The sequence below is a fragment of the Podarcis melisellensis genome (assembly GCF_964234715.1).
Source record: "Podarcis melisellensis genome assembly, chromosome: 8".
Classification (NCBI taxonomy): Eukaryota; Metazoa; Chordata; class Lepidosauria; order Squamata; family Lacertidae; genus Podarcis; species Podarcis melisellensis.
Window position 1 is genome coordinate 83,782,789 of NC_138540.1, and position 25,793 is coordinate 83,808,581.

The following is a 25,793-nucleotide window of genomic DNA, read 5'->3' on the forward strand; positions in this document are numbered from 1 at the left end:
GGCGCAATATTTTTCCCACCCGGGGGCAAAGCCTCATAAGGCTACCCCCCCCACCCCCGATCTCTACCCTCTTTGCAGGCAAGCCAGAGACGTTACCGAAATTTTGGGACACATTTCAGCCAGGTAGAAGCAGGGGAGACAAAGACTGTGGGAGACAAGAGTCCTGAGGGCCAGGCTGCAAGGCATGGAGGGCCGCATCCAGGCTGTGGGCCTGAGGATCCCCAATCCTCTTAAAACACAAATAGACATTGTAAATAGATCTGAAATGAAAAAGTGGGGTTGGGGGAGAAGTATTTGCCAGCCTGGTGGCCTCTGGATGTTTTGGACTACAACTCCCATCAGCCCCAGCGATGGGATTGCTGGGGGCTGATGGGAGTTGTAGTCTAAAGCATCCAGAGGCCACCAGGTTGGCAGAAGCCAAAGGAAAGCTTTCACAGGACAGATACCACCTTGCCAAATGCATAAATAGTTGTCTCTCCCCTGGAATATAGGGGAAATGGCTATATTTTCCCCTCCGAATGCCCACATTTAAAGAGTCCCGCTTATCTTGCCTCTGGCACTGCCTGAAAACTGTAAGATTACTTACTAAATAAATAGGAATATGTTAACAGCAACAACCTCTAAAGGGGCCTGTTTCTTTGATTCTGGAAGCAAACTGATGAAAAACTGGTGGATGCCACACGGCTGCATTTGCGCAAATTATTTCGCTGAAGGACAGAGGGCCTGGGATGTAATGTCGGCTTTAGGAACATTTTATCCCCGCCCGCTGCCTCGGCCCAGATTAACGGAGTAGCTAAACACTCTCCAGATAAGGTGGGCCTCACATCTGCTAGCTTTCCCAGAGAAGCGTGTGCTAGAAAGAAAAATAATTAAATGGGTGTCTCCTGCTTTGATGTAATTCAGATTAACCTTTCCTGTTAGTAGCTGTTTTAAGGAAGATGCATCTCTCCAAGCAAACAGCCCCAATTTCCACAGCCCCCCGTCAATCTCACTTCTCTAGGGGCAACTGATGGTGGAAGAGAGCAACTGAGACTCCTCAGGCAGGGCAGATTTGGCTCTGGGGCTTCCAGGCTGCTGATCCTTACTAAATTACTATCACGGTCCCCCAGTATGAAATATCAGGGACCCTGGTGTTATGTACTGAAGTTCTCACCCTGGGCCAGCAGGGGGATACTGTAGATAGTTTTCACTCAGCTCCACATATGCAAATAAGGGATTGAAAGTGATGTTCTGTGATTGGATAGTTTCAGAAAGTTGTTACAGTTACGTTGTACTGGAGCTCTATATAAGCAGGCTGGCTGAACCCTTCAGTTCAGCTCTGTTCTGGCCTGTGAATAAACAAGAGCTGTTTGAAGAATCACTGTGTTGTCTGATATGTTCACCCACAACTTAACACCTATGATCAGGAGGTGAGGCCTTCTTGGTGCTCCTGCCTCCAGTAGGGGGCTGATCGGTTGGTGTGTTGAGCTGTGACGGGGCCTTCTCAGTGGTGGTTCCCCATTCGTTGAATTTCCTCTGTGGCGAAGTGCGCCTGCCATTTTCATTGACGATTTTCATGGGGAATTTGGGAACATCCCTGTTCACTCAAGCATTGGGTGGCTTGAAGATAATGTTCCTGGCAACCCTGAAACCAGTGGTTGAGAAAATGTGATGATTTTTAGCTGAGTTTCCCGTGTTGCAGGGGGTTGGACTCGATGACCCTTGGGGTCGCTTCCAGATCTACAATGCTATGATTCTATGATTAGTAGTATATATTTATTTAAACCCTGCCTTTCTCCTTGACAGCATCTCAAACCAATTTACAGATTAAAAAAGGTACAGCTAAAGTATGGGGGGCAATTGTTAAAAAAACGATTAAACATTAAAAGAATTAAAACTAACTCTTCCTCTAATATATTAAAACCCTACAAACCAGCACAACACCAGCCCTTTCATTAAAAGCAGTCAGTTTCCCAAAGCCTGCTGGAATAAGAAAGTATTTACCTCTGGCAGAAGGACAGCAAGGAGAGAGCCAGTCTAACTTCTTGAGGCAGAGAGTTCCAAAGTCTGGGAGCAGCCACCAAGAAGGCCCTGTCCCATCTCCCCTACAAGTGTGTCTGTCAGGGTGGCAGGACCGAGAGAAGGGCCTCCCCTAAAGATCTTGAAACCTGGGCAGTTTTGTACGAGGGAATGCCATCTTTGTTATTGATAGGTTTGCTGCTTGGACTGCTTTGGGAGCAGTGATCCCTTCATGGATCCCTGCCTTGCCGTGGCGAAGGGGCTTGAATTACTCATAGAAGCTATGAGCTATGCCGTGCAAGGCCACCCAAGATGGACAGGTCATAGTGGAGAGTTTTGACTAAACGTGATCCACCTGGAGCAGGAACCGGCAAGCCACTCCAGTATCCCTGCCAAGAAAACTCCATGGACAAAGACAACAGGCATGGAAGTGAGAGCTGGACCATAAAGAAGGCTGATTGCCAAAGAATTGATGCTTTTGAATTCTGGTGCTGGAGGAGACTCTTGAGAGTCCCATGGACAGCAAGAAGATCAAACCGATCCATTCTGAAGGAAATCAGGCCTGAGTGCTCACTGGAAGGACAGATCCTGAAGCTGAGGCTCCAAGACTTTGGCCACCTCATGAGAAGAGAAGACTCCCTGGGAAAGACCCTGATGTTGGGAAAGATGGAGGGCACAAGGAGAAGGGGACGACAGAGGACGAGATGGTGGGACAGTGTTCTCGAAGCTACCAGCATGAGTTTGACCAAACTGCGGGAGGCAGTGGAAGACAGGAGTGCCTGGCGTGCTCTGGTCCAGGGGGTCACAAAGAGTCGGACACGACTAAACAACAACAAGCTTGTAAATTCTATTGTTGTTTTTGTTGTTAACTGCAGAGATTTTTAAAATACTGGATAGAATCTAGTTATCTGCACTTTCCGGAAACAGGCTGAATATTTTTTTCTGAGCTGGGAAATGGATCTTTAATGCAAACATCCATTTGTTAGGGTTTTAGCCCTGTTTTAAACGTATGTGTTGTTTTGTTTTTTTGCATTTTAAACGGGTTTTTAATTATCCTATATTGTGTGTGAACCCCCTTGAGGCGGCAGGTGATTAATAAAACGATAATCATCACACCCACTGGGATTTGTATTTTCCTTCCTTCCTTCCTTCCTTTCTTTCTTTCTTTCTTTCTTTCTTTCTTTCTTTCTTTCTTTCTTTCTTTCTTTCTTTCTTTCTTTCGGTTTGTGTGTGGAGACAGGCATATGAGGCAACATGTGAAGCTTTCCCCTAGCGATAAAAAGGGAGCAACAAGGCACAGCAACAAGACCGGCGTCCTTTCAAAAAATAAAGAAATAAAGAAGTTGGCAGCCTGGCTTGTTCTCACTTGCTCCAGCGAGTAAGGGCAAAGGGAAGCGCTTCCGTTGCCTTCAGCGGAGGCAACTGGGCATGCGTCAGAGGCCTGCGCATGCTCTGTAGCGCTCGCTGAGGGCGGGGGGGATTTTTGAAGGGAAGCTTCCCTCCCCTCTCTTCCTTCCTCGATTTGTGAAGCTTCCCCACGCGCTCCGCCTCCTCACGTCGAGCTCGCCAATCAGAACGTCCGCCTTGCCGTTCCGCAGGCCCCGCCCCTTCCCTGTCGGGAAAATGCCGCCGATGGCATTTCGGTCTCTCGCGCGTGCGCTCTCTCTCTCTCTCTCCTTCCCTGCGCTGAATTTCGCGGGCTGAAGCGAGCGCGCGCTTTCCCCTCCCCCTCCCAGCCCCGCCTCCCCTTTGCTTGGTTGTGAGCGAAGGTATCCCTGAGGGGACAGATTGGAGAGGGGGCATTTTTTGTGGGATGGGGGTGGGTGGAATATTCTGCCCCCTCTTCACCTCAATTAACGCCTTTTATTAATACCACCATCACTGGAGAGATTTAGATTCTCCTCAGTAACTTCTCTTCTCCCTCAAACGCCCACCTTTCCTTCGCAATTCAATATAACCCGCTTTTTTTAGTTCCTCACCCCACCCCTCACATTACATTTTTGAAACATGGCCCTCAAGTCACACACCCCATAATTTCCCCCGCTCTGGGTCTCAGCATGGGGCTTGCTAATCCCATATAAATCTTCTATTTTTTCTTCAAAGGTCAAATCCTGATATCAAATACTGAAACGTCATCAGCGCGCATGCAACCTCAGTTTCATGGAAGAGGCCCCCACCTCAGTTGATCCCCAGATCCCTTCTCTCCATTCGACCCAAAATCGTGAGGATTTCCTTGCCGCGTTAAAAACTTACAGGGACATCTCTGTCCCACATGGCACCCAATGGAAGTTGCTGCTACAGATGATATATCAAAGTCCTTCTAGACCTCTAGTCATCTTTATCCATCTGAGCCTCGATCCATCTTTCACCCAAACATGGTTTTGGGGACCCACTTCTTGTTTTGCTATACATTTATATGGTGGTAGTGCTTCTGTCGTGAGCCACCTTAAATCAGGTCTTGATTCAATAAATAACAACAACAACAGACCCATCAGTGGTAGACCATTGCTACCTCTGGCAGATCCCTTCCCATTGCCACTGAACAGATGATGCCAACACAAACACTGTCAGAATTTACCTGCCCCCAAATTTCAGTTAATTTCAGCCTCTCATCATCTCCCTCAAAAAAAAGTCTCCTCCCTAAACAGGGCTGCCTTCAGATGTCTTCTAAAAATCAGAAGTTCATGAAAGTTCTTCTCTTATTGCTGCTCTTCTACTTTTGTCACCATGGAATTTTCATTTTTCTGTCTTTCCCTTTTATAATTTAGTTCCCCCCAGAATATATTACATTGTCAATTTTTCTTCCCCAGAACCTAAAATGGAAGCAAGGCAATAGCTTGCCTTTTGACCTGATATGAGAGTTTTGATGTAGTTTTCTCTCACTAGGATCTTTGCAAGGAATACATTTTAGGTCAAGCTTGCCCAATTTGACCTTCCGGGCCAGTTTTGGCACACCAGCTATATATATTGTAACCGGCAAAATGTTGGACAATGGTCCTCTTATCATGGCCCCCAGGCCCCTAACACATTGCTTCTCAAACATTTTGAAGTGGACCCCATCTGTAAACGTATTCAGACTTTCAGGACATGCTTGTAAAAGCTAACTCTCCCTTTCCTCCTCAGTGACAGTAAATGGCAATACTGTATATTTTGCCTTTCATTATTAACATTAGATTATAAAGGCTGTATATGTTTTGATCGGAGTTAAGCATTGTGCTTCGGAAGGGAGGGAGCAAGCCTGACTCTTAAAATGGCTGCCTGACAGTGATGTTATGTTATTGGTCCAGTAAATGAAATGAAATGAAAAACACTTTTTGCCACCCACAGTTCGAGGTTCTTGGGCTTTTATCAGTTTTCTGGCTAACTAGTTGGGCAAGCCTTTTTTATATTGAGCAAGTGCTCTGTACAGTATTTGTTCTCCCTGCTGGAAAAGCTGCATTCTGGCTCTGGCGAATATACAGCAAATATAATTTGCTTCCCAGTTCCGTTTTTCCATTCCTTGTACCCCAACCCTTTCCCCTTTCCCTGTAGATTAATTCCCACCCCCACTCTCTTCACCTCCTTTTTTCTGCATCAGGAATTAACAGTATTTCTCTCTCACACCCCTCACCTTTCTCTGTTATAGATGTGGGACCAGATTGGATGTGTTTGCTCTGAGGAGTTGCAGCCAAACGGCAAGAATTCCCTACAGAATTCTGGTGACAGGTAAGGGGCGGGAGGAAGAAAACAGCTTGAAACCCTACATCAGGGATGGGAAACCTGTGGCGCTCAAGAGGCACTTGGGCTCTCAACTCCCATCAGCCCCAGTCAGCATGGCCAATGGTCAGGAACAATGGGCATTGTAGTGCAACATCTGGAGGGCCGTGAGAGTCAGAATTAAAGTGCTACCTATCAATCTACCGTATTGTTTGCTCCATAAGGTGCACCTGACCATAGGGTGCACCTACTTTTTTTGGGGGGGGAATTCAAGAAAAAAAAGATGCGGCTCTTGGGGGCTTTTGCGGGAGGTAGCGAAAATGAGATAGCCTTGCTCTGTCCCTTCCCCCACCTCCCGCAAAAGCCAGGGATAGCTGTGTGAAGCCTCCCCAGGGCAGTGGGATGAAGGCTCCCCACTGCCCTGCGGAGGCTTTGCGCCGCTAAGGCAGAAGCTAAAACAGCTAGAGGGAGCGCTGTGCAGCGCTCTCTCTAGCTGTTCTGGCTTCTGGGGCAGCCTTTCCGTTGCTCCCCGACCTGCCTGATCTTTGGGGCTGGCGGGTGAAGCCCGGGTTCCCCCCCTCCAGCCCCAGTGACCACACATTCGCTCCATAAGACGCACAGACATTTCCCCTTAGACTTTAAGAGGAAAAACGTGCGTCTTATGGAGCGAAAAATACGGTATTTATTTTCTTGCAGTTACATCCCACTCTTAATTCCATCCTGGAGCCCAAAGTGGCATTTACATGCAGGGGCGGACTTTAGAATTTCAACGATGCTTTGTGTGAGCCCAAAAGTTGGTGGCCCGCCCACACCTCTCACCAGTGGCATGTGGTCAGGGGAACTAGGCTAGTCCCCTAAATGTTCCCTCTAAATTAGAGTATTAAAGTCTGGTGCCTCCTTCCCAGACCCCAGGAAGTTTATGTACTGAGCAGACCCATACCTGCTTGGCTTCAACAAAAGGGCGGTCTCTACACACTTCACTGGGAGTAAGTCCAATTGAATACGGGGGGGTGGGGAGGTATCCTATGGAAACATATATCTAGGATAGGATTGCAGAGTTAATAATGTGTATCCGAAGGTTACTTTGGTCCACAGCACTATATGCAGAACTGCCTCTACATGAATAATGAGATTTTGTTTTCTGCTTTGTTATCGTTTTATTCTTAGCTATTAAAAGATAGCAAGCATCAGCATTTTAAAATAATATTCAATATTACCAACTGACTTTCGAAGGAAGTGTCTGACTCCTTCCTTTCATTCTCAACAGAAGAAAATGCAATAACTATACCAACACACTTAAAGAACTGGCTCAGATGTTGCCCATCCCTATGCGGACTAACTGCAAGAGGCTGACAAAGGTACTGTACTGCAGAATTTACCGTGTGCATTCAAAGAAGCTTTCTGATTTGTACAGTTGGAAATTGGCCCTGGCTCTTCAGAGAGTTTAATATGTGTCGCACATGGGGCCTTGTGGTGTTGCTGCTCCCAAATTTTACACTGGTAGGAATTGCAAACATTCCTCTTTTTATTTCCTCTCATTTGCTTTGGATTGTCTGACTTGAAACAGAAAGAAATTCTCCTCCGGGTCCTCCACTACATTGAACATTTGCAGGCGAGCGTTGATACGGCCAGATCGGTTCTCCAGGTCCGTTGCGGAGAACAGAAAGGTAATACAGCACCAAAGGGAGGCAGAGAAGGCAGCAAAACTTAACAAGTTATGTTGCAAGTGTAGTGGATTAAGAACAAAGAAAGGTATGAGGCCACAAAAGGGTTAATTAAAACGGACACAGATATCTGTCTGGGAAGGGTGGGAGAGTAATGTGAGAATGACTGCCCAAAAGGAGCTAAGGAGTGAATTGAGGCAGCCTATAATGCAAGATTGCAAATAGTCTCTCTCCTGAACTCCTGTGGTAAGAACTGCCTCCTAGTGACCAAGCAGGAAATCTTGACAGAAGTTTACTCTTTTCTTCTGGGTTACAGATGAGCATGTGTGAGTTTATGCCTTCAGCAGAATGTGGATTTTTCTGGTTCTAGAATTACACAGTCCATTTTTTTTATATTAGAGCACCTACATAACCTAGGAACTGTACGTAAATCAAAAAATAAATAAAATAAGCCTTGCCTTCAGACTTGCAGCCTATGCAGTGCTTGAGGACCAAAGAAAAGGGACTGTAATATAGAGATAGGAAGATGAGTTTTTATTGGGTATTTAATGAGGAGCCAGGAAATAAAAGATTCTAATGTAAGGGCAAAAGGGGGACACTTGAGGGATGGAAAGTGTGATTTCGGCTTTTTGGACAAAGCGTATCGGTGGAAAGATTAGAATAACGAGGGTGGAATGGGGGGAAAGGTAGAGAAATAAGTGGAAGCAAGGGAGTGAAGGCATGTTGGAGTCAGCTAATGTATAGAAAAGTCCGAAAGACCTTTGTGGACAATTATCTCTTTTATGAAAACAGGAGGTTCTGAGCAGATGGCGGCATCTGCCCTGAAGAGAGGACAAAGAGAAGCCACACCACGAGCAAAGAAAACCAAAGCTCTGGCCGTCTGCAAGAAACCTAGGAAGAGGAGACGCACCCGCAAATCAGGTTGCAGAAAGGATCCTGCAAGTGCTGCGTTCTACAACCTCTTGTTTCAATCTGTTAGGCCTTTCTTTTCTCCTACCTTCCCAGGACAGGCTGCAGCAGACCCCTCCCCACCAACCCATGAGGCTGATGGCAGGGGCCAGAGTGGAGCTCGGATAGGCTGCGGATTGGGTGCCGTGTGCCTTTTGCTTTTGGAGTGGGGGTAATGTGGAGAAGGAGTACCTGCCCTGCACGGCTAAGAGGGGAAAGCAGGTTACTTGGTCTATGTGTCCAATCTCAGAGAAGGGCAGCATGTATTGGAGGGAGGGGGCTCTTCAACCAATGAAGTTTGAGGCTACAGATGGACCTGCAAGCCTTCTGAGGTTCCCTTACGTTTCTGCTCCACGTGGGCATAAGGGTCTCACCTTTACTTAGCAAATGCGCCTGATGCCACAGAGCAGGTGACTGCGACAGCTGAGACTCTTCTCAATAAAGCTTGTGTCACTTGTTTCTGCAGAGCGGCGAGGGGTGAGCAAAAAAGCGTGCAAGTGCCTTGCTTTGGAGACTGGGAAGGGCCCTTCCCAAGCTGACATGCGCAGAGAGGAGAGCATGTCTGCCGTGGAAGAGGTGTCTGCGCGCCTTTCGTCCTCCCAGAAGCAATCCCCTTTCTTTCCCAGCTTCCAAGTTCCAGTGTCAGAATATTACCGGCCTGCAAGCGCTCCCTTTCGGGGCGTCACCAAAGGTAGAGTCCCGTTCCATGCTGCAGGGGTGGTTTCCTCGTTGCTTTCTGGACGGTTTTTGTGTAAAGATTTTAATGAAGAGCAAGCGCACAGTGGTAACCAAAGTGAGGCTGTTGTTGTTTAGTCGTGTCCGACTATTCATGACCCCATTGACCAGAGCACGCCAGGCACTCCTGTCTTCCACAGCCTCCCACTGTGTCCAGTATATTAAAGATTAACCTATGGGGGGGGGGAATCTGCAGTCCAGTTTATATCAGTTGTTTCTAAAGGAAATTCAGGTTTGGACTTTTATCAGACCTTGAAATGGAGCCCTTAACCTTGGGGAGAGGCCACCAGGAGCTGTTCTCTGCGTGCTGTTCCTAGGCGTACTTGGCTGTAATAAAACTCTCTTTCTGTAGCTCACAGAGGATGGAGTGAATGGGTTCTGCAAAGTTTCTAACAACCCTCCCCTTCCCCTCCCATTGTCACTGTTACTGGCAGACTGGAACTTGGGTCGCAGCCAAGAAGAAAGCAAGGATGGAGATGTGTTTTCTGTGTGTGCAGCACAAGTAGCGTACGAAGAGCTGCGTCAGTATTCTGAAGGACCTGGACATTCACCAATGGGGTAGGAGCAGAGAGTGGATAATTGGCAGCTTGTAAAGTTGAGTTCCCATGAGGGAGTAGCTTGAAGCAGATCTCTGGTCTGGAACTCATTTTTGACAAAGACCTTATGTTTCGAATTGGGCAGGGGCTGTAGAGCCAAAAGTAGAGGCTTTATTGGATTTCTGTATCACCCTTCATCTGAGGATCACAAGGCAATATAAAAGCACAAAAATGCGTAACATAGAAACAAACAAACAACAATACCTGCCACAGTTTGTTTAATTAGCCAAAGGCCTGGGAGGAGAAGAGGAAAGTTTTTGCCTGGCACTTTGCCTCTGAAATCTCCAACTATCCACCTAAACTGCTCACTCCCATTTGGCTGTGCCTGGCCTCTTTCACAAGTGTAGAGCTGGGCGACTTCTGGTTTTCAAAATCGCAATATGTCATCAGCTAAACATTGTGATATACCAATAATATCACTATGTCTGAAATAAGGATGGAACTATGCAGAGGCAAAAAGTAGGGCTGGGCAATACCTGGTTTTCAACATCATGATATATCACTAGCTAAAAATTGCAATGGGACTTGGGTGGCGCTGTGGGTTAAACCACAGAGCCTAGGACTTGCCGATCAGAAGGTCAGTGGTTCGAATCTCCACGACAGGGTGAGCTCCTGTTGCTGGGTCCCAGCTCCTGCCAACCCAGCAGTTCGAAAGCACGTCAAAGTGCAAGTAGATAAATAGGTACCGCTCCAGTGGGAAGGTAAACGGCGTTTCCATGCGCTGCTCTGGTTCGCCAGAAGCGGCTTAGTCATGCTGGCCACATGACCCGGAAGCTGTACGCCGGCTCCCTCGGCCAGTAAAGTGAGATGAGTGCTGCAACCCCAGAGTCGTCCGCGGCTGGACCTAATGGTCAGGGGTCCCTTTACCTTTACCTTTAAACATTGCAATATATTGACATATCACCATGTCTGAAGTATGGAGCTATGCAGAAGCATCAGTTGGCTTCATGGTTTGTCACACATGTGTGATTTTTGCGTAACACACACACACACACACGAACACACAATTCGCAATACATTGCCAGGTCAATAATTATGAAACTGATATCACGATAATTGGACTTCAAACCAGTTTTGGATGATATATCAGTATATTGCCCAGCCTTACGCAAGAGTCAGCAGGCGAGGTGCATAGAGGGTGGCAGGGGTGTTATTTTATTATCATTTAATTCTTTAATTCATATCCCACCTTTCCCTCCAAGGAGCTCAAAGTGGTGTTCATGGTTCTCTCCCTACTCACAACAAGTGAGGTAGATTGGACTCAGAGGCAAGGCCTGGCCCACGGTCACCCAGGGAGCTTCATGGCCAAGTGGGGATTTGAACTCTGGTCTCCCAGGCACTAGTGAGGCACTTTAACCACTATGCCACACTGGCTCTCACAAAGGCTCTCTTTGTGGGGAGCTAGGCTATATTGGGGGGGGGGGGATGAACGAATTCCTATGCTCCACAAATAATCCAGAGATGCATTTTAAATAAAAGCACAATTTCTACTCATGTAAAAACACACTGATTCCCGGACTGTCTGGGGGCCAGATTTAGAAGGCTCTTGGGCCGGATCCGGCCCCCGGGCCTTAGTTTGCCTACCCATGGCCTAGCAGGATGGTAATATTTTCAGCAGCATAAGTTAGAACTAGAGCTTAACAGGAGGAGCAGAGAAAGATTGGGGAAACTAAGAAAACTCAAGAGGAAGTGGAAGACAAAAGGAACCATGGAAGGAGAGGAAGGGAAGTTCATCAATGACTGGTGTAATATAATATGTAGTATGTAATTTTCTTTTTCCTATTTTCTATTACTTTGGGGGGTGTTGCTTTGTTTCTTGTGTTGAAATCTATCAGAAATGCAAATTAAAAAAAGGAAAGAAAGAAAGGGGTGTTGAAAATATTCTGTAGGCCCAACTCAGGACCTTGTATCTCTTGAGTCCCCTCTCCACACCGCCACATCCCCAATAAGCTCTTCTTTTTTACTGCTGGCATCCTAAAATTTTGCTATAGCACCCCTTGACTGCCTTGACGACCCTCTCTATTCTTTCAGGCAAGAGCTTGTGCATTATTATTCCTCTTGTGAGGAAGAAGAGGAAGAAGCATCCAGAGACAGCCCTTGGCTCTCCACCCAGTCCCCAGTGAACAGTTCCCATGGTAAGCTGCAAGCAAAGCTGTGGAAAGGCCCAGGAAAAGGCATTGCTGGAGGGCAGGGTGCTGGGACTTTGATGCAGGGAAGCTGCAGGGCTGCAAAATGCCGTGTGCTCCTGAACGTGTCTGCTTGGAACCAGCCCCACTAAATCCAATGGGATTTACTTCCCCGGTGAGTGTGTTTAGGATTGCAACTGAAATGCCATGGAGAGGCAGGCATCAGATGCTTTGCACTGCGGTTGCCGTCTGCCAATATTCAACAGTCTTCCAGAAACGGGACACAAAATCTCTCTCTCTTTTCTTAGCAGGAAGCATGCAGCTATGTTCCCCTCGGATTGAGGCCCAGAGCAACACTTGCTCAGATTTGGGGCTGAGCCCTTCACTTTTCACCTCTCCTGCTCGTCTGCTTCCTAGGCATATCCTCCACGGCAGCCAGGATGAGCTTTCCCCAGGTAAAGTGGCAGGAAGGAGTGGCCCAGTTGTGCCTCTTGCTCCAAGTGTCTCCTCTTCTTGTCCCTGCAAGGAGGGGTTAGTAGGCACATCACCTTCCCTGTGAAATCAGTTTTATACACAGTGTTTTTCAAAGGCAGGGTAGCTCCTAGAAGAAATTGCTTTAGCCAGAAACGCAAGAAAATGCTTCATGTTATTTACAAAAAATAAATAAACGAGGCAGGGGAGAATCCAAAGTCTGTGCTAATGAAAACCTATTCAAACAAACGGAATATATTTTTTAAGTATGGAGAACTCTTAATCCTATCGCACCCACCCCCCCGGTCTCTGGAAGTCTTAATCATTCCTCTCCCCCTTTTCTAGTTTCTAATATATATATATATATATATATACAGTATTTTTAAAAGTACTACTTACCATTTTATAAGCTTATCTCTGCAGCTATAAGGGCTGAACATTTTACTGGGGGAAATTGGGATTTTCAGGCCACTAAGGCAGCCATCCACTATCAACTTATTTTAGAAGAGAGTGCACAGTTGTATCCTCCAATGAAACCTATGTGTAACACAAAGCATCTTTCTCTTCTCCATTAAATATTAAATACCGTATTTTTTGCACCATAACACTCACTTTTTTCCTCCTAGAAAGTAAGGGGAAATGTCTGTGCGTGTTATGGAGCGAATGCCGGCGGGGGGGATCTGCTACAGTCATGAGCAGAGGATCCATGGTTCCCCTTCCTTCCCTCCTCCGTGGCTCGCTTTGAAACAGCAAAGAGGGAGAGGAGCCACTTACACAGGTGTAAGCGGCTCCTGTCTGGTTGGCTGCTTTAAACCGTGCTCTCTGTCCCTCTCTCCTCCTCACTCAGCTCGCTAAATAGCAGCAAAGCTTTTCAGCTCTCTAAGCTGGGGAGGAGGGAGAGAAGCAGAGCCTGCTTGTTTTAAAGGAGCAAAGTGGGAGAGAAGAGGAGCCTTCTCCCCTTGTACCCCTCTTCTGCATTATTAGCAGCATCCTTCTCCACACACCCCACACATGCTCCTTGTCCCTTGAGTGCTTTTCCTTCCCTCCCCACTTAAAACGTGGTTACAAAGCACGGATCCACATGGATCCTCAGGATTTTTGCATTGGGCTACCCCAAACTCACCGTCAGATCACATGTCTGTGGCCACAGCACGAACCACAAAAATCATACATCCACTGTTTCGTTTAGAATTTTTTTTTCATGTTTTCCTCCTCTAAAAACTACGTGTGTGTTATGGTCAGGTATGGTCAGGTATGTGTTATGGAGCGAAAAATACGGTATATACATGGATAGAAGGCAAATCCCTGACTGCAAATTGCAACCATAGCGTACAAAATAAACTATTCCATCTGGTACCTCCAAATAAATATCTCTGTGTGCTTTAGGATTGGCCCAATGCATCTGATTGGCTCAATCTCTTCCTCTGCCTCTTATGCTCTGGAGGAGCAACAGAGAAATCTGTTTTTGTGTAATTAAATGACATGTGGGGTTTGCCACATTCTCCCCTAGATGTGTTGCTTCACAAATAAGAAGCCATTATGTTAATTGGTGAGAGATGGTTCTGTCCTCTCCTGAAACAATTGTGCTGAGCTACAAGGTTGTTTAAGGGAGGCGGGTGGCACTGTGGGTTAAACCACAGAGCCTAGGACTTGCCAATCAGAAGGTTGGCGGTTCAAATCCCCGCAACGGGGTGAGCTCCTGTTGCTCGGCCCCTGCTCCTGCCAACCTAGCAGTTCGAAAGCACGTCAAAGTGCAAGTAGATAAATAGGTACCACTTAGGCGGGAAGGTAAATGCCGGCTCCCTCGGCCAATGAAGCGAGATGAGCGCCGCAACCCCAGAGTCGGTCGGTAATGACTGGACCTAATGGTCAGGGGTCCCTTTACCTTTACCTTACAAGGTTGTTTTGCATTGGCGGTTAATGAAATGCAGCGCTGCGCCTCCGCAGAATTATACGGACATAGTGTATGTATTTCTACTACTGAGCATTTCTCATGTTCAGAATGCAGCTCAACGGTGTCTTGGATACTTCACAGTCCTCTACAGTAGATTTCATTGCTTCAAAGGTCACCAGCAGTCACAATATTGCCCTTTGGGGTGGAATTTACATTTGGGTAAATCGTGACACGCTGAGAGACAGGCAGAGGGAAACCTGAGAGCAAATAAAAAAACTGGAGCTTGATTGGTTCCGCACCTGCTTTGAGTTTGGGATGAAGTTCATATGAGATGAGGAAACGTGGATAACCTTCTTGGAAAGTGCTTGCTTGAGATTTAGTGGAACCTTGTTTGTTATCCTGCAGTGTTATTTGAAGATGTGTATCTGTCCCCTCAGTCTAGCAGTTTTTCTCAGGCCCTTTCAGGAACCCTCTTGAGAAAGGTAAGTGCATTGCCCCTCAGCTTTATGTATATTCATTCATCCATTTCCTCCATTTTTCATACCAAGTTGAGCCATCAATACACCTTGTGAGAGTGAGTTCCAAAATTTAACTACGCACTGTGCGAAGAAATACAGTATTTTTTGCTCTATAAGACTCACTTTTCCCCTCCTAAAAAGTAAGGGGAAATGTGTGTGCATCTTATGGAGCGAATGCAGGCTGCACAGCTATCACAGAAGCCAGAACAGCAAGAGGGATTGCTGCTTTCACTACGCAGCGATCCCTCTTGCTGTTCTGGCTTCTGAGATTCAGAATATTTTTTTTCTTGTTTTCCTCCTCCAAAAACAAGGTGCGTCTTGTGGTCTGGTGCATCTTATAGAGCGAAAAATCCGGTACTTCCTTTGGTCTGTTTAGAATCTTGCAACATGCAGCTTCACTGGATGTTCCCAATTCTAGCGTTATGAGAGAGAGAGAAAAACTTTTCTCTCTCATCCTGTGGTCATTATGGCTTCTTTTCAGGGCGCAGTTCCTGGAAAAGGTGATGATGGGGCCTCTTGTGACATCCCCTGGGGATGGGCACTTAGGTGCCTATCCAAAAACAGTGGCCCAGTTAAGTAGTCATTCCTTTTGTTTTCACCTGTCATGGGTGGCTCATTCGCTTATGTCCATGGAGGGGTAGCTTTGGTTATAATAATAAAATAATAATAATTTATTATTTATACCCCGCCCATCTGGCTGGGCCTCCCCAACCACTCTGGGCGGCTTCCATAGAAACAAAAAATACAGTAAAATATCACACGTTAAAAACTTCCCTGAACAGGGCTGCCTTAAGATGTCTTCTGAATGTCAGGTAGTTGTGTATCGCTTTGACATCTGCTGGAAGGGTGTTCCACAGGGCGGGCGCCACTACCGAGAAGGCCCTCTGCCTGGTTCCCTGTAGCTTTGCTTCTCGCAATGAGGGAACCGCCAGAAGGCCCTCGGCGCTGGACCTTAGCGTCCGGGCAGAATGATGGGGGTGGAGACGCTGCTTCAGGTATACTGGACCGAGGCCATTTAGGGCTTTAAAGGTCAAAACCAACACTTTGAATTGTGCTCGGAAACGTACTGGGAGCCAATGTAGGTCTTTCAAGATGGGTGTTATATGGTCTCGGCGGCCGCCCCCAGTCACCAGTCTAGCTGCCGCATTCTGGATTAGTTGTAGTTTCTGAGTCACCTTCAAAGGTAGCCCCGCGTAGAGCGCATTGCAGTAGTCCAAGCGGGAGATAGCCAGAGCATCCACCACTCTGGTGAGACAGTCCGCAGGCAGATAGGGTCTCAGCCTACGTACCAGATGGAGCTGGTAAACAGCTGCCCTGGACACAGATTTGACCTGTGCCTCCATGGACAGCTGTGAGTCCAAAATGACTCCCAGGCTGTGCACCTGGTCCTTCAGGGGCAGAGTCACCCCATTCAGGACCAGGGAATCTTCCACACCTGCCCGCCTCCTGTCCCCCCAAAACAGTACTTGTTGTCCTCCTTATAGCTAAATCCCAGGGTCTCTTCCTCCCAACGTCCTTGGGCATGGGCAATGGATCAGCAACCTGCCTCTGCATGACTTGCTGTGAAAGCTCTCTGCAGATACAGTGGTACCTGGGGTTACATACGCTTCAGGTTACATATGCTTCAGGTTACAGACTCCACTAACCCAGAAATAGTACCTCGGGTTAAGAACTTTGCTTCAGGATGAGAACAGAAATCGCGTGGCAGCAGCAGGAGGCCCCATTAGCTAAAGTGGTTCTTCAGGTTAAGAACAGTTTCAGGTTAAGAACGGACCTCCGGAACGAATTAAATACTTAACCCGAGGTACCACTGTACTTGCAAACGGGCCTGCCTAGCAATGACGTATGTGTAGTAATCTAAATATTCATTTTATTTCTGTCCGAATACACCCATCTCTCTGATTTACAGTATGTGGTTTGTGATACAGTCTCTGTAGTTGTCCAATGCGTTTGCACCCCATGAGCAGTTACATTGCTCTGGGCCAAACTATGCGGTTTAATTTCAAGGAATTAAGGGCTGGTGGAATCTAGGCTAGGATCATATTGCGGCGATAGAAAACACATCTCTGCTTTCAAAGAAAAACTGCTTTAATTATCATCTATCTTTCTGTGCACCACCTCACCTTTTAAGATTCTGTCTGCAAAGGTCCCCACCTCTAATTTCTTCCTTCGCCTCTTGCAGTCGGCATTCACGCTGGATCACTGCTACCTTTCCTACAATGAAACAGGTAAAAGCAATTCCAGCCCCATGTCACGAATAAATGGGAGAACATCTTTATGGAACAAACAGTATCTTCAAGAGGTGAGAAGAAGGTTGTAGAAATGGGTGTGTTAACTTTGTGTGTGTTGGGGGACCTCCTCTTCCATTATTGGAGTCTAGCGTGATTGACTGGTTCATGAATTCTCCTATACAGTTGGGGGTCATATAGTTAATCCACACACCCCCACCTGAAAGGCATCAGCTTCTATTTCTTCATCCCAAATAAGGAACTTGGTCGTTCTCTGTTGTTTCAACCTTGTATTCTTCTTTCAATTTGAGGCTCCACTAAAAGGTCATTTGGGTCAGTGAAGTCCTAATTACACGCACTCCTCTTTCCTCCGGCAAACAGAAAGCTTTATCAAAGTTCAAGGGCACATTCCAACCAGGCAAAAACAGTCAAGGAGGGTACAGAGCAGGGCTTGAGAGGGGCATGACTGTGGGTGAGTTGTAACCTAGGGAAAGTCCCAAGGTCCATAGAAAGAAACCTTGAGTGGCACATTTGGTCCCCAGACCTAAGGTTCCCACCTCCTGTTACAGAAATTTACACTGGGGATTGTTACAAACACCACATATTAGCCCTGTATAATTTTGCACTTCTGTACCATTTCATATTGTTTACAGGAAAATGAAGTCAGTTGTCAAATACAGTTCGTTGTGTTTTTAGGGTTTTCTTAAAACTGCGACATAATTGGGTAGGGGAACTCTATTTGTGTTTGATGTCAGATTAGCAAAGTGATTCCCCCCCCCAAAAAAAACCCCAGTGGGGTTTAATTCATTCAGTAAGACGATTTTTCTTACCCAGAAAAAAAGGCTCAAGAATCGTAAGACTCTGTTTTTATTTACAGTCGTACCTTGGCTCCCAAACACCTTGGGAGTCAAACGTTTTGACTCATGAATGATCGAAAACCAGAAGTGAGTGTTCCGGTTTTCGAATGTTCTTTTGGAAAATGAATGTCTGACGGGGCTTCTGATTGGCTGCAGGGGCTTCCTATAGCCAATCAGAGGCCGCTCTTTGGAAGTCAAACATTTTGGAAGTCAAACGAGCTTCCAGAATGGATTCTATTCGACTTCCGAGGTACGACTCTATTTAACAAAATTTATGCATCGCTAGATTGTAGTAAAACCTCTCAGCGGTGTGCAGATCATTTGGACCAGTTGGCGCAATTCCACACGCCTCTTTCTGCTCTGAGTAGCCTGACTCCCCTTCCGCCTTCTCCTGTCAGGAAACAGCCACCGCCAGGCCTGAATTCCCAGCATCTTCCAGTGATGAGAACAGCGACAGCACCTGGACACCACCGTCCAAGAGGGTGAGGTCATCTCAGGTCAGCTGCCAGAAGAAGATGAAGAAGGTGGTCAGGAGGCAAAGGCGCCGGCCAGCAGCCTGTGAGAAACGTAGCAACTCATCTCCTCTGCAGCTGAAAAAGAAGTGCGTGAACGGCTTCATCATGTTCTGCCGCCTGAACCGCAAGCACTACATCCGGTGAGAACTGGAGGGCAACAAACTCTTACAGAGAGGCTGAAATCTAGGCCGGTCTGGATGCAACCCGGGCATGAATCCCTGTAGCGAGACCCACCATATCCAGTTAGGATTGCATCTGGCTTTTCAGTTTAAGATCATAAAAGGCACCCCTTGCCACCACCTTTACTTCCACAGATAATGTAGTATCCAGGAGGAAGCCCAGAATGCAAACTTGGTCTATTAGGGGAAGTGCAGTCCCATCCAGTTTCACATGATATCCATCTTGAACTGGTAGCTTTCTCCACCCCCACCCCACCCCCTGGCTTGCCTGGATTAAGTTTAAGTTGGTTCACCCTCATTCATCTCAAAACTGCCTCCTGCCTTCTGCAGCCACTTGAAAGCCATAGAAGTCCCATCAGACTTTCGGCTTCTGAAAGGATGTTCGAAAACCGGTACACTCACTTCCGGTTTTCAATCGTTCAGGAGCCGAACGTTCGACTCCCAAGGCATTTGGGAGCCGAGGTATGACTGTATTTAGATAAAATGCCTCCCCCACCCCGTGTGCTAGATTTGATTATTATTATTTTTTTCTGTGTTCCAAAATCTCATTAATTTCCATTACATTCAGGTCATAATAATAATCCCTTATACAACAACTGCAATATTAATGACTTCTATTCGTGTTGACTCATTAAATGATTTATAAAACTACAAGTGAGGAGCTCAAACTACCGGTATATCCTTGTTCTTCCTGTGGGTGGCAATTATTCTGTCTGTGGTGTTTCTTCCTGACCTTTTAAGATGTTATGTCTTTCTTTCCCCTGGTTGTTGCTGTCATCTGTCATGCCTTGGGAGGAACTGATATCCCATTGTTGTTCCAGTTTTAGTTTTCTTGCCTGCCCCATTCTGAACACCCAGTGCAGATTCTGTCCTTCCGGACAGAGCAGAAAAATATTTAATCAAGTGGTGCTGTGGGTTAAACCAGAGCCAAGGACTTGCTGATCAGAAGGTCGGCGGTTCAAATCCCCGTGACAGGGTGAGCTCCCATTGTTCTGTCCCTGCTCCTGCCAACCTCGCAGTTCGAAAGCACGTCAAAGTGCAAGTAGATAAATAGGTACCACTCCGGCGGGAAGGTAAACGGCATTTCTGTGCACTGCTCTGGTTCTCCAGAAGTGGCTTAGTCATGCTGGCCACATGACTAAGCTGTACGCCGGCTCCCTCGGCCAATAAAGCGAGATGAGCGCCGCAACCCCAGAGTCAGGCACGACTGGACCTAATGGTCAGGGGTCCCTTTACCCTTTACCTTTACCTTTTAATGTCAATTTTCCCAGCCTAACCCAGAGCAAATAGGTAGACTGTTCAAAGCTTCCAAAGAGTGTTCTGTGCAGTGGGAGGGATTCCCATAATTGGGTTGGGGTGACTACTGGGAACACTTTTTCCTACCTGTCAACTGCACAACCCTCTGTTGCAATTACAAATCTGTCCCCTAGTCAAGAATTTGAGAGTTGTATTAAAGGCCCAACTTCTAGGACTCAGCACCTGCATAGGCTGTGCTTGTGTGTTTCTCAGCCACCCTGAATACATTTATTTTTAAATCCCCCCATATGAAAGTTGAGATGCCAACGATTTTATCAAGACCTGTAACCAGGGAGAAGAAAATTGCAACATCACAATCTGTCTCTGGGAACGGGCCTAGATTGGGTTGCACTTCTTCTGTTGCCTGCTAGCTGATTTAATGATAAAATTCTAGGTGCTTCAAGGGAAGAATATCTTCTGCGCAAGCTCCTTGCAGCCATGGGCTGGCAAGGTGTGTGTTTGGGCAGGGGTGGGGAGGGAGGGGTTAGGTTTCATTCAGGTGTGTGCGCAAGCTAGTTTTTAAACACTGGTCTCTATGGAGAGCAAAAGGCTAGCCTGGCAGGGGGTTGCCAAGGCAACCTGCTTCTCTTGAAACCTCAAGGGAACATGGGGACATTGGCAAAGCCTCACGTGCGCCCGCCTCTTGTGAATCTGGATGGCTAACACCCCAAAGGACAGGATTACACTTCAAAATGACCTTGACAGATTAGAGAACTGGGCCAAAACAAAGTAGATGAATTTTAACAGGGAGAAATGTAAAGTCTTGCACTTGGGCAAAAAAAATGAGAGGCACAAATACACGATGGGTGACACCTGGCTTGAGAGCAGTACATGTGAAAAGGATCTAGGAGTCTTGGTTGACCACAAACTTGACATGAGCCAACAGTGTGACGCGGCAGGTAAAAAAGCCAATGCAATTCTGGGCTGCATCAATAGGAGTATAGCATCTAGATCAAGGGAAGTAATAGTGCCACTGTATTCTGCTCTGGTCAGACCTCATTTGGAGTACTGTGTCCAGTTCTGGGCACCACAGTTCAAGAAGGACACTGACAAACTGGAACGTGTCCAGAGGAGGGCAACCAAAATGGTCAAAGGCCTGGAAACGATGCCTTATGAGGAACGGCTAAGGGAGCTGGGCATGTTTAGCCTGGAGAAGAGGAGGTTAAGGGGTGATATGATAGCCATGTTCTAATATATAAAAGGATGTCACATAGAGGAGGGAGAAAGGTTGTTTTCTGCTGCTCCAGAGAAGCGGACACGGAGCAATGGATCCAAACTACAAGAAAGAAGATTCCACCTAAACATTAGGAAGAACTTCCTGACAGTAAGAGCTGTTTGACAGTGGAATTTGCTGCCCAGGAGTGTGGTGGAGTCACCTTCTTTGGAGGTCTTTAAGCAGAGGCTTGACAACCATATGTCAGGAGTGCTCTGATGGGGTTTCCTGCTTGGCAGGGGGTTGGACTCGATGGCCCTTGTGGTCTCTTCCAATTCTATGATTCTATGACCAAACTGTCTTTTCTCTTGGCAGCGCTTGCCCAGGCATGGCCTCCACAGTTGCTACGAGAGAGCTGGCCCAGCTGTGGCGTATGATGACAAAGCAAGAGCGGAAGCCATATTGGTATGTCTGGCGCTGATCAAAACACACTCTGGCATGAGGCTGTTCCTTGGGTAGTCATCCAGCAGGCCAGTTTCTAGGTCAACCCTGTAGTTCAAGGACACAGATATGATAGAGCACCTGTTCTGCAGGCCAAATGTCCAGGATAAATCTCCAGCACCTGCAGTTTAAAAAGGACCTGTTGTTGTTGTTGTTGTTGTTTCCTTACCAGCCTGTCACCATGAGGTCCCAGGACAGATTACAAAGATTTGGAAATACAGTACAGTGGTACCTCTGGATGCGAACAGGATCCGTTCCGGAGCCCCTTTCGGATCCTGAAGAGAACGCAACCCACGCATGCGCGGGCCACGATTTGCCGCTTCTACGCATGTGTGTGACATAATTTTGAGCGTCTGCGCATGCGTGAGCGGCGAAACCCGGAAGTAACGCGTTCCGTTACTTCCGGGTTACCGCAGAGCGCAACCCGAAAACGCTCAACCTGAAGCAACTTTAACCCAAGGTATGACGGTATTAAACATAGTTAAAATAGATTGCAATCAAGAGACTAGGCTGGATCCTAAAATGTCTATCTCAGGCATCAAATGCCAGGGTGAGCAGGCGAGTCTTTAGAAAGTCCTCCTAGTGGTGCAGCGATAAAACTGGAAGTACCGTATTTTTCGCTCTATAAGACGCACCAGACCACAAGACGCACCTAGTTTTTGGAGGAGGAAAACAAGAAAAAAAAAATTCTGAATCTCAGAAGCCAGAACAGCAAGAGGGATCACTGCGCAGCGAAAGCAGCAATCCCTCTTGCTGTTCTGGCTTCTGGGATAGCCGCACAGCCTGCATTCGCTCCATAAGATGCACACACATTTCCCCTTACTTTTTGGGATGGAAAAAGTGAGTCTTATAGAGCAAAAAATACGGTACATTTGCAGAAGTTAAGCAGGTTCTGGTATGGTTTCAAATTGGATGGGGGACCGTGTGTTGAGATTCCTGCATACCGAGGGGAGGCGGGTTTGGACTGAATCACCCTCTGGCTCCCTTCCAACTCTACCATTCTATGATTCAGCATCCAGGAAAAACTGCATGGGTGAATCCCTGTGGAGAGGGAATCCTCCACTTTAAGGGGCTGCCACAGAGAATTCTCCCTGGGGATGGGAAAGACCCTGGAGAGCCACTGCCAGTCAGAGTAGACAGTACTGGGCTAGATAGACAAATTGTGAGGGTTGGTCTATGTATATCTCAGGGTGTTGGATCCTTTTGGTAGGAAGCTGAGCTTTTCTATTGCCTTTCTATCTCCCTGTGAACTTAACCATGAAAAGAGATTCCAATTCCAAGTGCTTCTGTCATTTGGTAACCTGAGCGCATACAACAGTTATATGAGCTATTATCATGTTATGATCCACTGTGCAGCATCATCTCCATCACGCAGGGAGGTTAACGAGTGTTTGTTTATATTTGATTTTTCTAAAAGCAGGCATTCATTAATCGACAAAGGGGGGTCATGTTATGATGATCACCCCCTGTCGCTTCATGGCAAGCCGCATAAGTCAAGTTCCCTTGCGTTCCAATTCACATCGCCTTGTTTTTGTCACATCGTAATGGCAGCCATCACATGGTGGCTTCGTTATGTGCCGCGTTCACTGCAATCTGGCGATTACAGATGAATTGTCGGCCGGAAATAACCACTTGAGTGATAAGCTTATCATTTTATGTTGCATCTCTTCCAGCATGAAAGCTCGGCGGTTCAGCCGCCTGAATAATCGCATCGTGAGGGACGACTTCTCCAGTGGGGAGGAGGACCCAGAGCCGCCCAAACCTTTCCAGATGCTGCTCGCTGAAAAATCCCTCCATGGCTCCCAGACCTTTGGTGACCTCTCTTTACGCAAGATTATCCCCTGACTCTTCGCACTGTAACGGTAATGGCGTATCCATTCATGGGAAAGATGGCCCCTTACTCTGGTCTGTTATCAATGGTTACAGAATTTTCCAGCTGATGGGTTTGCAATGAAGTGTGTGCTCCCTCCACCTTTTCAGCAACGTGCCAGACAACAGGGGCTCCATGGACCCCATTGGCTGGGACAGTAATGTAGGGGGTGTAGAAAAAGAGGGAGGAGACAGGAGTCCCCTTATCGCCACCTGTAGCACATAAACACTCCCCTATTTTCTGCTCCTTTCTGCTGCTTGCACCCCACATCAGCTGCTGTGCCTCTAGCTTTCCAGAAGGTGGTTCCTGAGAAAGTAAAACACCGGTGGACTTTTCCCAGTAATCACATGCATTTTATGTTATACTCCACCAGAGACCCACAGTGGCTTCCACTGTGTTTAAGGCTACCAAAGCTGGCCTCTGGTGGTCTGCAACATAATGATAGTGACATTGGCAAGGGGAAAGGAAATCCCTGGGCCTGGGCGGTAGGACCATGCTGGGCCAACTAAAGTTTTGGCAGTTTACATGGGACTTAACCTTTGTTTTTAGGACAGGGGTGGGGAACCTGTGGCCCTCCTCCTGTTGTTGGGTCGTGTAACCCACATTAGTCCTACCCAAATGTTTAAATGGTCAGGAATAATGGAAGTTACACTCCAGCAAAATCCGGAGGGCCACAAGTTCCCTGCCCCTAGCCAAGGAGCACTACTCCATTTGAAATGAATGGGTTTGATTTTGAAAAAAGGATCCGCGTGGCTTTTTTAAAAAAGTTTTTTTTTAACCCTGACTAGCACCATGTCTAGCACAATGGAAAGTTGGGTGCCTGTTTTTCAAAACCCCTGGTCCATATTTATTGCCAAAGATTTTAACTCGCCATCCCCTTCACCAGAGGTTAGCGCAGGGAGTAAGTTTTATCCAGCCCAGTCAGTTTAGTTCCTAGTACCTTAGATCCATAGGAAAATTTTGCTGCAGCATGAAATACAATTTCTGAAGTCTGCATGGACTCGTTTGCCCCACATCAGATTTGATGCTTTGTTACGTAGTGAGTTGCTTCATGTGCTCCTTTGCTGTTTACCTGGAGCAAATGAATGAGTTCGAAGTTTGCTCTGGGTAGCATTGTGTCCCTACTGACACAATGGGCATGTACAGCAGAAATCTTGAGGAAGGAACAATTCTATATCTTTGGTCTGTGGTTGAAAGGGAGTCAGAAAGGCTCACTTGATACTGAGCTAACAAGGGTGGGTGCTTCACATTGAGAAAGGAGGGCGTCAGGAAGATTGTACTTATGAAGTGAGTGTCTATACAACATTTGTAGTTGGTTTACATCCCGCCTGGGGGAAACCTTCTCAGTCACCCATCCTTTTACCCACCTCTTAAATTATCCTTCTCCCTGTTCACAATCAGTTTGTGTTTGAAATTCTGTTGCAGGCTTGAATGGGCTTTTACCACAGTTGTATTTATGTATTTATATATTTATTGGCAGGTTTTGTCCTCATCTCTATTTATATTTAAAAATAAAAGCGAGCTTTAAAATAAGATAACCATTTTGGTGCCTCTGTGCCTCTCCTCCCTGTGGTCCTTTCAGAACTGGTCCCAGAATATTTCTTGTTCGGGCCCAGGAATCAATTGTGCCAATCAATTTTCCGTGCAGCAGCAACTGGTGTGCATGGAGCAGCCACCTGTGTTTTTCAAACAGTTGCGTTTGGGCAATTTAAAACATGCTGTAGGCTCATGTCACAACCTGCTTGCCTCTAGCCAAGTCTTTGCTTTACATTTACAGACACTTCTTATAGTTGCTGCTTACTTACAATGGTATCTCTGTAATCTTCAAGTAGGTTAGGTGGTATTATTATTCCCATCTGAGACAATAGAATCATAGAATCATAGAGTTGGAAGAGACCTCAAGGGCCATCGAGTCCAACCCCCTGCCAAGCAGGAAACACCATCAGAGCACTCCTGACATATGGTTGTCAAGCCTCAATAGCGGTTTGCCAAGTGAGTTCATGGCAGCAGTCATATTTGTTCTGGGGACTTCATGATTTTCATGTCACTCATGTCTACTCAGAAATAAATCCCCATTGAGTTAAATGGACCTTAGTCCCAAGTAAGTGTGTATAGAATTTCAGCATTTTTAACTACCCTCCAAAAACCCACAGTAGAGCATTGCTGTGCATGTACCAAATCACCATTGGGCACAAAGCACTCAGGCTAGCAGGATAGTGTCCTTGTAAAGTTGAGCCTCTGCCCCACTATGGGTTGCTGGTAGAGCCTTTGGAGAAGGAAGGAACTGACACCTGCCTCAAGGTTTGTGCAGGAAAGCAAGTTGGCCGTGGATTCTTATTTTGAGTGCCAGACAGTCCCTAGAAAAGCCTTTGTAGAATCATAAAGTTGGAAGGGACCTTAAAGGTCATTTAGCCCAAGCCCCTGCAATGCAGGAATATGCAGCTGCCCCATATGGGGTTTGAACCTGCAAGCTTGGCGTAATCAGCACCATGCTCTAACCCGCTGAGCTAGCCAACTTTGTGTCAGTATGCAAGAGGACACCACCCTT

At 46.8% G+C, this 25,793-nt stretch overlaps 2 protein-coding genes across 7 annotated transcripts in view; one reads left to right on the forward strand and one right to left on the reverse strand.

Moving 5' to 3' along the window:
* Positions 1-3,665: 3,665 nt before the first annotated feature.
* MEIOSIN (meiosis initiator) lies at positions 3,666-24,778 on the forward strand. 5 transcript variants are annotated; one of them, XM_081922148.1, is made up of 14 exons: positions 3,666-3,767; positions 5,624-5,703; positions 6,962-7,052; positions 7,262-7,361; positions 8,151-8,279; positions 8,773-8,997; positions 9,476-9,599; positions 11,669-11,772; positions 12,072-12,218; positions 14,534-14,610; positions 16,829-16,948; positions 18,130-18,386; positions 21,250-21,339; positions 23,049-24,778. In XM_081922148.1, exons 2-14 carry the CDS (start codon positions 5,624-5,626, stop codon positions 23,218-23,220), a joined length of 1,716 nt encoding a protein of 571 aa, XP_081778274.1. In that variant the 5' UTR covers positions 3,666-3,767; the 3' UTR covers positions 23,221-24,778. The 5 variants fall into 5 exon arrangements, with proteins under 5 accessions (XP_081778274.1, XP_081778273.1, XP_081778275.1 ...); XM_081922147.1 differs by lacking the exon at positions 3,666-3,767 and adding an exon at positions 3,782-3,817; XM_081922149.1 differs by lacking the exon at positions 3,666-3,767 and adding an exon at positions 3,786-4,453.
* Positions 21,160-25,793, reverse strand: part of SIX5 (SIX homeobox 5) — a 31,131-nt gene continuing 26,497 nt past the window's right edge. The window contains exon 4 of one of the 2 annotated variants that reach the window (XR_014171044.1): positions 21,160-21,230. The gene's annotated coding sequence lies outside the window, so the exon portion shown is untranslated. Of the gene's footprint in view, positions 21,240-25,793 lie in introns of both variants that reach the window. The other variant, XR_014171045.1, reaches the window with a different exon arrangement.

Coding starts and splice junctions, on each gene's coding strand:
- MEIOSIN (XM_081922145.1), top strand. CDS start 4,545: ATGATGCCAACACAAACACTGTCAGAATTTACCTGCCCCCAAATTTCA. Junction 7,053..7,261: donor ACTGCAAGAGGCTGACAAAG/GTACTGTACTGC, acceptor GACTTGAAACAG/AAAGAAATTCTCCTCCGGGT. Junction 16,949..18,129: donor ACAAACAGTATCTTCAAGAG/GTGAGAAGAAGG, acceptor TTCTCCTGTCAG/GAAACAGCCACCGCCAGGCC.